A 12,554-nucleotide genomic window follows, 5' to 3' on the forward strand; every position below is an offset into this window, starting at 1 on the left:
AGAAGTTTTGTCCCTCTTCACTATAGAAGATATTTTCACTTAAAAACCTAATTTCTAATAACAATGATAATTAATTGAATTGATACCTTCTTAATTTATACCTAATTTATTTACTTAGGGATGGCAACGGACCGGGCAGGATTGGGGGGCCATCTCCATCCCCGCCCCCATCTTCGAAATTTTGGGGCGCGAATCTGTCCCCGTTATAAATTTTTTTTAATTTTTAAATTTAATTTTAAAAATTTTTAATTAATTTTTGTTATTATTAATATAAAAGTGGCTAAATGGGGTATAGTTTGAGTTTTTAAAAAAAAATTAAAAAAATTTATAAAATTAATATATATTAATATTATTATATAAAAATAGAAAAAGTAATAAAAAATTAAACGGGGCAGGGCTGAGGACGGGGACGGGGCGGGGGACCAATTTCGTTCCTGCCGAGGAATCCGATTGGGATCCCTGATTTGACCCCGTTCCCGATCAAATCAGGAAATCATCGACCCGATCGGGTTGGATACCCGCGTGGATCAAGTCCCGCGAATATTTTTGTCATCCCTATATTCACACTTATATTATAGAAAATGGATTCATTAGAAATTTTATGATATCAAACCTCATATATCATTCATTCATTTTTTATTATTACATTTTTTGTGGGTGTAAAATTATATATTTACCACCGATGCACTTTTTCAATTTTGTCCAAATTTCAATTCCAACCTTTTATTATTTTTTTTTCCAATCAAATTCGTCACTAAATGCTAAAGAATAATGATGTTTAAATTTTAAAAATGGTTTTTCTTTCTCCCTCCCTCTTTTAATAAGGCTATTAATCCAATAGGCCCACCCCAATATATTAGAACTTTTTTCTTAAAAAAATAAAAGCTATATTTGTTTTAGGTGATTAGAGAAATATGTTTTAATTTTTTTTTTTAAATTGATGGTATCTGTTGCATTTAAGAAAACTATTGGAATTAAAAACACCTTACATTTAAACATTTTAATTATTTTTAAATATTGTTTAATAATTCCAACTTTTTGTTTTTATATCCGTGAGTGTTCGGATTAGCTTGCGCGCACATCGACTAATCTCATGGGACAATCGACTAATCTCATGGGACAATCAGATTGTACTACATTTGATTGCCAAGGTAACTCGTTGGATATTAAATCCTAGATAGGTGACTACCATAGTTCGAACATAATTCTAACTATTTATTAATACTGAGATTACTTATTCTTATTTTTAAAAGATATAGAGTGACTATAGAGAATCTAGCGGGAATTCCTCGTTATATTATGGATAGATTCATGTCGTCGTCCTTGCTTCCAAAGTATGGGGATGAGGGTAAAGATGAAAATTGGGCCCGATAATAAGGAATGCATCTCCATCCCACCCGTTGTCCACCATAATATATCAATTTTTTTGTACAACAATATTCTTAGTAGAATTAATTTTTATAACAAGAAGTCATATTGAGACAAGATAAATTAATAAATGAGTGGTTTTTAAGCCGAATTAATCAATATTAGATCACATGAAGTGAGTAAATTTTCAATTTTTTTTCTTGAGTAACCATCTCTTTTTCATCAAATTAAAATATAAGGTATTTAATTATAACTTTATTAATAAATGGTATTTAACATCATATTATTTATTTATTTTATGTAAATTTATAGCAAGACAACTTGAGCATAGTTTAAATGGTTAAGACATCTATTTCTAATTGTATTAAAAAGAAAATCTGACAGCAAGATAAAATCACATTTGGTTCATCTTCCTTTATTAGTTCATATATTTTAAAATTTGATTAAATCGTACTTAAAATAGTATAAAGTGTGTATCCCCTAGATTACAAGGATCAAATGCATTTTTAAAACTAAAAGAATTTAAGATGTAATGAGGGCTTTATAAAAAAAAAAAAAGGAAAGGTGTGATGAGAGATTTTGTACTTACTAAAAATCATACTATATTAAATTTTGACAAGATTTTTCATAATAGGAATTATACTAAAACTTATGGATTAAGTCGATAAAAATTTAAGTTATAGGGGATTAAATTGTTAGATTAATTTTCTAATTAAAAAAAAATATAAAGATGGAATATATCCTTTGAAATATTAGAGATAAGATTTTTTTTAATGAGGATTACATTATAGGTTAAATATATATATGTTTTAGTCACTAATGTTTGAGTCTGTTTTTCCCATTTAGTTCTTTTTATTTTAACATTTTTCAATTTAATCTCTAGATATTGGCAAAGGTTAAAATTGACTAACTATGACGTACCTAACATTCTATTGACATGCAAGAGGAAAAATCTCATCTTCAAAGAAAATTTTCTAATTGCTCCTCCAAATTATTAAAAAATTTCGAGTTTTATTCTCTTGTCCAAATTTTCTCTCTACTAAATTTCTATTTATTCATATTTATGTCATGTAAATTTATCACAAGTCAATTTTAATATTTATCAGTGGATAAGAAATTAATTTAAAATATTAAAATATAAAAGATGAAATTAAAACTTTTTAAACCATAAAAATTAAATTAAAAAAAACATAAAGGGACTAAAAATATATATTTAGCCTAAAAGAATCAAAAAATTAATCCAATCATGTGAACAAAAAATCCCCATGTTCTAGTAGAGAGAGAGATCTTTCTAGAACAAGGGGGATCGACTAATTTACGAAACTACCCTCAATCTGGAAAAAACTGAGGGCCCCATGATGTCTATTTACGTAATTTGACATTGAAGCCAACAAACCCCTCCTTAAACCCTAGGCCGTGGAGAAAACTCTGCAAAAATCGCAGACGCAGCGCTGATTTTAGGGTTCAGGCCGAGTTTCAATTTCTCCGATTGCCTGAGATGGCGAAACGTTTGGTCCCGTTGCTGAATCGCGTTTTGATCGAGAAGATCGTGCCCCCTGCCAAAACCAACACTGGCATTTTGCTCCCTGAGAAGTCCAGTAAGGTAAATGCTCGTTCTTGTTCTGAAAAAAATTTGTTAATTGTTTTGTTTGCTGTGGAAATTTGTGGGAATCGAGTTTGCCGGAAATTTCGCCTTTTTTGTTTTCGTTATTTATGACCCAGATTCTGATATATGGTTTTTTCAAATGTTGTGACTTGTGACTTCAAATTTGGTGCTTGTGGATGCCATTTTGTTGTAGTTATTTGGTGTATACTTTCGTTTCCTGTCATCTATCTAGTTTAGTTATTAGTTGTTGTAATCGCCTATTTAAGAAGTATTGCATAATGTCTTGAAATGTGAGTATCCAATTCATTTCGTTTCATTTCCTTTACTAATTTCAATATTGGTGACTATTTCATTCCATGATTTTCTCCGAAAAGGGTATTGTGTTTGACTGGTGCAATATTCATTATCAACAGAAATCTTTGTTAGTTAAGAAGTTTTTTGAGTGGGAAAACCTTGCGGAGTAGTTTTGATTGAGGATTCCTCCTTCCATTGGTCTTTTTTGTGGTTGTTTCGTTCATGATAAATATTACTTGGATTATAGCTTGTAAAGTTTAATCTTACACTCCCTGCTCTGGAAGGACGAAATTTGAAAAAGTTGTCTTCATTAATTAGTATGTATAAAGTTGTTGTGAGTCTGTGACATTCAGCTTTGCATTATGAAATTGGTTGTTCACATATTGAGTGCCATTTGTACTGATTTTTTTCCTTGTCTAGTTGAACTCTGGAAAAGTTCTCTCTGTTGGTCCTGGAACTCGTGACAGAGAGGGAAACCTTATTCCAGTTACTGTAAAGGAAGGTGACACCGTCCTCCTGCCAGAATATGGAGGAACTGAAGTCAAACTTGGAGATAAGCAGTATGTATAGTATTAGTATACTTATTCTTTTTTACTTCTGTTGTTTATGGAATTTTAGGCCTGTTTGCTTAAGAATTTAGTTTAGAATTTAAACCAGGTAATTGGAAATAATCTTTAGTTCTGGTAGAGCCACCGCACATTGCACCATGTGGTCTAATAGTTACTATGATTTTTATTTTAATTTCTGTTGCTCTTAAAAATTCATGCTGAATATTTCAATGTTCTTGACATTTGTGTTTAATAGGGAGATCTTGTAGTGTGATGAGTTTATATTGTTGGTCATTGTACTGTGTTATAGTTAATTTAGATTTGTCTTGGATTAGTCAAGAAGAAATGTCTAATGGTGGTAATACGTCCTGACTCCTGTCTTTATTACTGCATAATTGGGCGGTTTCTAGTTAGTTTATGATGGTTTTTGACGGTCGGGTTAGACAATTTTATGAGATAGAGTAGTCATCTATACAGGGATTGTCTCCTTTCAGTAACTTGAAAAATTGTATCAATTTACTAGGACATGAACAAAGAGCAAAAAAACATGGGAATGATTTCTTGTTTGTCCTAATTTTAAAACAAATTCAATCATCATGCATGGCTCATTGGTCCAAAGGGACCAGGGTTAATTAAAAGGGAATAGGTTCAAATCCCATGACGGTCACCTACTTTAGGAATTAGTAATTCCTATGGGTTTTCGGTACTAAGGGTCAGGCGGTTGTCCCGTGAGATTAGTCGAGGTGCACGTAAGCTGGTCTGGACACTCACGGATAAATATTATTACTTGGAGATTTTGAATATAATCATCTCAGATCCTTTGTAAAGGTGAATTTCTGAGTAAATTAGAGTTTTCTTTATATTTTCAATATGGGTTGTCTTATACTTTGTTCTCAAATAACCAAAGAATGAAAAATTACAAAATGAAGTTGCTAGTTCTAGCAAGCATCAATTCTTCAATCTTTGTATTAGTAATTTAGTCTCAATTTCGTTCAATTGTTGTATTCATTTTGATGCTCTCCCATAACTGCATTTGCCTCATTTCTTTTGTATTTAGTCCCCGATGAATAATTTAACCATTGAATTTCAGGTTATATCTATTCCGTGACGAAGATCTATTAGGAACGCTGCATGAATAAGTGGATCATGTGAAAGTTGGACTGTTATTCCAACACTTAGTTACATGTTTCTGATATAGAGAGGCAGTTTATGTTTGTGTTTTTGAGCGAGACTTTTAAATCATCTATTTGATGTTACCAGACAAATTCTAGTATGAATTTTGAACATCTCTCACTCAACTTCTCTAGAGCCAGATGGGTATTTTTGGCATTTCCATAATGTGATTCCTATTCTATTATCTTCCCGTAGTTCCCCACCAAAGATTAATAAACTAGGCTGTGGCTGGTGGGTTAGTTTGGAAAATTGGTTGAATGGATTGGAAAAATCCAAATTGAATCATTTGAAATGAAATATATTTAATTAGAGCTCATTAAATTGAATCAAAGAATCAATGCCAATGGATCAAGTTGGCTCCAGCTGTTGGCCATTGGTATGATCTTTCTATTCTTTATTTTATTATTTCATTTGTTTCCATTTTCACCTATACTAAACAGCAACTTGAAGGGGGATGAGATGCCACAATAAAGAGGTAGGAGGTTTGGTGGTTTGTCTCAATACTTTTTTTTCCCTTCTTTTGAACAAGTGAAATAATTAATATCCAAGAGGTACAAGACCTTTTTTTTTTTTTTGGATAAAGTAATAGGAAGGTATTTGAAAAGGGTGGAACACGTTATATTTTTTAAAATTATTTTTCGGTTAGAAAATACATAGTAATGATCCATGTGTAATGCTTGGGTTGGTTCAATTTATGGTATGTTTGATCATTGACGTCGATAGGTTGATTCCTTGAAGGTTAGAAAGAGTTCTATTCCAAGTGTGTGGCATTGATGGTTAAGATGTAGGCCATGTTGATAAACATGGCGTTGTCTCTGAATTTCTCTTTGCTAGTTTGAACCACTTTTTGATCCATGTTCAAATTTGAATCATTCGATCTTGAACTAATATATTGCTCTGAACAGATGACTCTTCTAAATTATCACTTTTGAAAGTTGTAACTTTATTTTTCTTGTGACTTTCCAAATAAAAAAGTCATGTTTGGACTTTTTTTCCCCTCGAAGTAGCCTTTCTATATAAAAGAGCGTCTTAGTGGATAGCTCTCGGAGATTCATATCACTCTCAAAGATACATTTTCATTCTTAATAAGAGAGTGTTCAATTTCTACCATTTCCCAAAGAGAGTATTTCTTTGGAGACTTCGGAAAATCTACATCTCCCATCCTCTTTTGGTGTATGGAATGGATAAATTAATGCTACTCTTTGATTCCGTCATAGTAAAGAATCTGCTAGAAATTAGAAAAAAAAAATACAAAAACTTCAATATTATACAAAACCAATAATATCAACCCATGACAGCAAAGATTGAAAAAAAAATTAAAAAAAAGAAAAAAATACACTAGACACAAGCAGACAGTGGAAACCAATGCATAAATGCAAACTTGTATGAACACTCCAACTTCCTACTGATCATGGCCTCATTATTGCAGTCTTTTAATATGAGTGAGTTTACATGTGGTCCTCTGGTTCGTCCTCTTCGGCGTATTCGCCTTCGTCATCGGCGGTGGCGTCCTGGTATTGCTGGTACTCGGAGACGAGATCGTTCATGTTGCTCTCGGCTTCGGTAAACTCCATTTCGTCCATTCCCTCACCTGTGTACCAATGCAAGAAAGCCTTTCTCCTAAACATGGCAGTGAATTGCTCACTCACTCTCCGGAACATTTCCTGGATCGACGTCGAGTTCCCGACGAATGTGGACGCCATGGAAAGCCCTTTGGGGGGAATGTCACACACACTTGACTTCACATTGTTTGGAATCCACTCTACAAAGTAGGAAGAGTTCTTGTTCTGGACATTGATCATTTGCTCATCCACTTCCTTGGTGCTCATTTTGCCCCTGAACATGGCCGAGGCAGTCAGGTACCGCCCATGTCTAGGGTCAGCAGCACACATCATGTTCTTCGCATCCCACATTTGTTGAGTCAATTCCGGGACCGTCAACGCACGGTACTGCTGCGAGCCACGAGATGTCAAAGGCGCAAATCCGACCATGAAGAAGTGTAGCCGAGGGAAGGGAATCAAGTTTACAGCCAGCTTTCTAAGATCGGAGTTAAGCTGGCCAGGGAACCTGAGGCAGCAGGTAACTCCACTCATAGTTGCAGATATCAGATGGTTCAGATCACCAACTGCAACAAAATTACTAAAAGTTTAGTACATGTGAATTAGGAAAATTTTTACACCAATCTTGTTAATTGTAGGCAACATCAGCATCATGGAAAGAAACAACATATGATATGACCAAGATTTAATATCACATCAGTCTAAGAAGAGCACAAAATTTTATGGTTACTGCAGCATGCAGTTGATTTCAGGACTGCAGCGTTTGGACAACAATGTGGTCCTGGTTTGAAATAGTATCTTTCACAAAAAACTCAGATGATGTCAAGAACTAGGACCACAGCCCACATGCTATGGTTGCATCCCAATTCCCATTCGTGGGATAGGACAACCAAGAGAAGAAAGCGACGAACAAGATATCGAATATCCTCGATCACATTTCCACATGTTCGATAAACATTCTAAGATAAAGATTCATAATGCAGCTCTAACATACACGGATGGACAAAAATAGAAAGTAGTGGCAACTGAAATCTCAAATCTAGATCAATTTGGGAACGTCCGGAAAAGGAATTTTCCTTTCGAAGTAAATATCATTTTATGTTTGTAGTGTTCTATTTGGGACCAATGGCATGCCGAGAGAGACTAGATCCATGGAATACTCTAATCAATTTCAAAACATAACCAGAGAACAAATTCAACTTAATGCATGAATTAAAAAGCAAAAGGTGGGCAGTGAAAGGCGGATATTTTTCAAGAATCTTACAGCTAGGAGTGGTGAGCTTAAGAGTTCTGAAGCAGATATCGTAAAGGGCCTCATTATCCAACACCATGCATTCATCTGCGTTCTCAACAAGCTGATGAACAGAAAGGGTGGCATTGTATGGTTCAACCACTGTATCCGAAACCTTTGGTGATGGGAAAACGGAGAATGTAAGCATCATCCTGTCAGGGTACTCCTCTCTGATCTTGGAAATGAGCAGAGTACCCATTCCAGAACCAGTTCCTCCCCCCAAAGAATGGCAAACTTGAAAACCTGCACAGAAATTAAAGAACGATTGAATTGTGAGAACTTAACTCAACTTCAGAACAACAAGCATATAAGCTGATTATACCTTGAAGACAGTCGCAATTCTCGGCTTCCTTCCTTACGACATCAAGAACTGAATCTATGAGCTCAGCACCTTCAGTGTAATGGCCCTTAGCCCAGTTGTTTCCCGCGCCTGATTGTCCGAAGACGAAATTATCGGGGCGGAAGATCTGGCCATAGGGACCGGTGCGAACGCTGTCCATAGTACCAGGCTCCAAATCCATGAGCACTGCACGAGGAACAAATCTCCCACAAGAAGCTTCATTGTAGTAAACATTGACACGCTCCAACTGTAGATCTGAAGTTCCTACATACTTCCCAGTTGGATCTATTCCATGCTCGTCGCAAACAACCTCCCAGAACTTGGAACCAATCTGGTTACCACATTGTCCACCCTGAACATGAAGGATCTCCCTCATTTTCCCTAAAATTAAACCCAATTTAGATTCAAAACACAATAAACACACAAATACCAGTATGAAATCGAATTCAACGCATCAAGTGAGAGTACAAACAGCTCCATTACAACGACATCAAATCACCAGAAATAAGAACGAAACATTCCGATCGAAATTGATAACTAGAACTAAATAGAATGATCTCCAGCTTCAAAAATTAGCATCAAACGGAACACAACACGGAGTCGAATCATAAGGTAATCACGAGATCGAATTAAAGGCAAAAGACACAGAAATCGAACAAGAGGCCTCATTTCCGGATTGCAAAACGATAAAACGGAATTGAAGAACATTAGAATTACATCAAATCACAGAGCTTTAGGAAATTGCAATCGATAATGGAGGATGAGAAGCAGAATTTCACCTGAAGCAGCAGAAGAAGCTTCGAGTGATCAGAGAAAAGTAATTAAACTGAGCAATGAAGAAGAACTCTGGTGAGTGGTTTATATATGCGAGTGAGATGGGCAGAGAGAGATCGGACGGTGGTTAATGATTCCCTCCAATTTGATCAACCACCTTTGATGCCGTTGGATTATGGAGATGGACGGCTGAGATTAAGATCGTTTAATTTTAATTAGTTTTCAAATATTTTGGGTCTTAGGACAAATATACCCTTGCCCCTAATGCCATTAATGTCCTTTGACTTGTGTCGGAATATGCCTTCACTGTTCGATAGAAAACGACATGATCTGTCGGTCGAGTCGATCTGTCGTCCAGATTTTGCTATTATTTTAGTTTTTTTTATTTAAATTACATTGTTTCTTTTTGTTTGTTATTTTAAGAAATAATTACAAAAAAAAGAGTTGTTTTTTAAACCTTTAAAGAGAAGCCTCTTACTCATCGTATTAAAGACCCATCGATATTTTCATGCATCAGTGGATTCAACATCAATATTTTCATCATATTACAAAAAGTCATCAAAATATGAAAAATATCAAAAAAATTCCACTAATATATACATAATATTAATATTAATTATTTTAAATTTATTTAGAAATAGTAAAATTTTTATTCATTAATTTCAATATTTTTTATGATTTTTAAATTTATTTTAACTTTTACAAAAATATCCATCAATATCGACATCGACATTTTTATCGATATTTTTATGAAATTGAGACCTCAATATTTTTATCATATTTAAAACCTTACTCTTACCCTCTTTCTTAAAGATTGGAAGTTCCATTTTGGGTTCCTTAATATATTTATTGTACTAAAAATGGGAGACAAAGAAAAGAAAAAAAAGGGGAAAAATGTTGACAAACATAAACTATTGTGTGAGAATAATTTTTAAAGCAAGGTCAAAGATTAATTAGCCCGACTATTTCATAGCCATTTTAATTTTAGTTTTATATTTTTTAAAATTATATTTGCTTCTTCACAAATTTTTAATATGTTATTACTTTTCTTTAAAACAAATTTTAATTTAATTCTTAGCATAATTTCAAAAATATAAACTACTTTTTTTGTTGGTATTTCAACTTTTATTAATAAATGAAAGTAGATAGCGAAATATATAAATAGAAATAATATTTACAAGTTTACCTTTTTAAGAGTAGAAAATCAAAATAAAATAATTATCGAACTAAACCCTAGTAATTATATTTGAGTTAGTGACTGAAAGCCTTTGCTAAACAAAAACATAACCTAACATTTATGAATGGTCTTTCAAATAACAATATGCTTGTATTATTGATCCTAAACTTTTGAGAATTATTTTTTAATTAATAAAACTTTGCATAAAAATTATTCTAATCGTTAATTTTTTATTAATCATTTAAAAAAAAAGAGTTCTAATTTGTTTTAAATCGAACACTTGACTACTAAGTCCAAAACAAATAGAAATCAATGAAACATAAACAAATAGATCCATTCAATTGATTTTCATTAATTGGTTTAATTTGCATATTTGACCAATAAATAGACTATTACAACTCAATTATCAAGTATAAAATCCCCGATGTTATTTTCTTTACAAGTTTTAGATTTAAAATAAAACTTTGGTCTTCAAGGTATTTTGATCCCTAAATTTCATATAAAAATATATCGTGGTCCTTGTTCCTAAATTATTGTAATTACATTTAACAAAAACTTTGCATGACATGATGTGATCTTTAAAATAAATTATCTAATATTAATGTTAAAAATTATACGAAAAATAAACTACAAACCTAAGATAAATATTTATGAGAGTTTGTGAACCAAAATTGAATAATTTATCCAACAACTTTGCTAATCTAAACTGAATTCAGCTAATTAATAGATTAATATAAATTTGAATTCTCACCCATATTTGAATTGTAATACTATAAAGAAAATCAACAACCACCAATAGAAACACACCTTTAAATTTCATAAAACAATATTATACGAGCGATATATGTATTATCAAATAAAATAGAATAAGATTAAAATCGTGAACCTAAACTCAAATAAAACATATATCATAAGTTGGAAGGTTGAAGTCTACATATTTGAACAAGAAGAACTTAAATATTTGAATTTAAATCCAAAATCAAGATATGGATTCCCTCCAATTAATTATCATAAATATTTTGACTAAAACACTCCAAAACAAAAAACAAAGATTTGTCAGAATTTCATGAGCGGGATCGGGGGCAAATAAGTAATTTCACTTGGTTATGGCGCTTCAAGAACCAGAAACGGGGGGTAAATTCGTCAGATAATTAATGACGGCAACTAATTAACTGTCAAATCCCAATTTTTTAAATCTCGTTTCCGTCGATTAAGTTATATTAAACGTATCACTGACACTTTAGCGCGTGAACAACACGCTGGTTACCATTGGTTGTAGTATCCACGTGGCAAGTTTTAAATGGTTGATTCAGGTATAGATTTTAGAAGGCGCGTGGAGCTGTCTTTTAGAAGCTTCTTTTTTTTTTCTCTTTCTTACAGCATGGCACATGAGATAAGCTGGAGTGACATGTGAACTGCCAGCGTGACAGCCAATACGAAAAAATAAAAATAAAAATAAAAAATAATATTTATTGAATTTTACTTAACCCTTTATTTTTATAAATTATTGAGATTTTTCTTAAAAATTTAAAAATTAAATTATAAGTTTAATCATAAACTTTCAAAACTATGTCCAACAAATCCTTGAACTTTAAAAAGTAATAGGTACATCACTCTAAAATATGCCTGAGGTTTGAATTTTGTTTTAATATATACTTGATCTATTTGGCATCTTTAAAGATTTTTAGATTTGTTGGACACAATATTAAGTTTTCTTGTCAAATAAGACCTGATCTATTAATTATAAGTGTGAATTTTAAAAAATATCTTACAAATTAGGGACCTATTAAACACAAAACAAAAAATTGATATGTTTATTTGACACTTTTAAAGTTAAAGGATTTATTAGATACAAAATTGATAGTTAATTAAAAGTTCAAATATCTATTAGACACAATTTTCTAACTCAAGTTTAATTACGATGTCAAAGTGAGTATAACTCTGCAATAATTGACATATACTTCAAACTAAAAGGTTGGTGAGTTCAAATCCCCTCTCCAACATGTATTAAAAAAATAAAAACAATTAATTATGATATATTTTTTAGTTTCCAAATATATACTAAATTTAAAGTTAACTATGTCACTCCAAAAGGAGATATGTTTCTTTCAATAGTAATAATGGTTCAAATGTCACTTTTCTTCTTTTTGTAGCACATTAGAAAATAAGATAGATTAATAAACTATATTCTATTACATCTTCAAGCAACATGAGACAAATTTTCTTAATATTAATGAAAATCCCCACATATTTTTACATCTCTAAATATCAGGGATTTGAATAGTTGATGAAATCAAGATTAAAATTAAAATTCTTAAAGCTTATTTGATAATGAGGTTGAAATATATTGTACTAAAATGTAGAAATATAAATAAATCAATATATGATGAAACTTACCTTAAAAAATAGTGGTAAATAAAATCA

The 12,554-nt window shown here is 32.2% G+C and overlaps 2 protein-coding genes across 2 annotated transcripts; one reads left to right on the forward strand and one right to left on the reverse strand.

Annotated features, from left to right (window-relative positions):
* The first annotated feature begins 2,780 nt into the window (after positions 1–2,780).
* Positions 2,781–5,173, forward strand: LOC111021728 (10 kDa chaperonin, mitochondrial). The gene is made up of 3 exons (XM_022298763.2): positions 2,781–2,971; positions 3,689–3,828; positions 4,907–5,173. The coding sequence occupies exons 1-3, from the start codon at positions 2,867–2,869 to the stop codon at positions 4,953–4,955; spliced, it is 294 nt and encodes a 97-aa protein (XP_022154455.1). The 5' UTR covers positions 2,781–2,866; the 3' UTR covers positions 4,956–5,173.
* A 1,065-nt stretch (positions 5,174–6,238) lies between these two features.
* LOC111021762 (tubulin beta-4 chain) lies at positions 6,239–9,104 on the reverse strand. The gene is made up of 4 exons (XM_022298805.2): positions 8,959–9,104; positions 8,162–8,560; positions 7,813–8,082; positions 6,239–7,114 (listed from the first exon to the last, which is right to left on the reverse strand). The coding sequence occupies exons 2-4, from the start codon at positions 8,553–8,555 to the stop codon at positions 6,438–6,440; spliced, it is 1,341 nt and encodes a 446-aa protein (XP_022154497.1). The 5' UTR covers positions 8,556–8,560; positions 8,959–9,104; the 3' UTR covers positions 6,239–6,437.
* Positions 9,105–12,554: the final 3,450 nt, after the last annotated feature.

The sequence above is a fragment of the Momordica charantia genome (genome assembly GCF_013281855.1).
Source record: "Momordica charantia cultivar OHB3-1 chromosome 1 unlocalized genomic scaffold, Mcharantia_2.0 BLBB01000001.1, whole genome shotgun sequence".
In the NCBI taxonomy this organism is placed as follows: domain Eukaryota; kingdom Viridiplantae; phylum Streptophyta; class Magnoliopsida; order Cucurbitales; family Cucurbitaceae; genus Momordica; species Momordica charantia.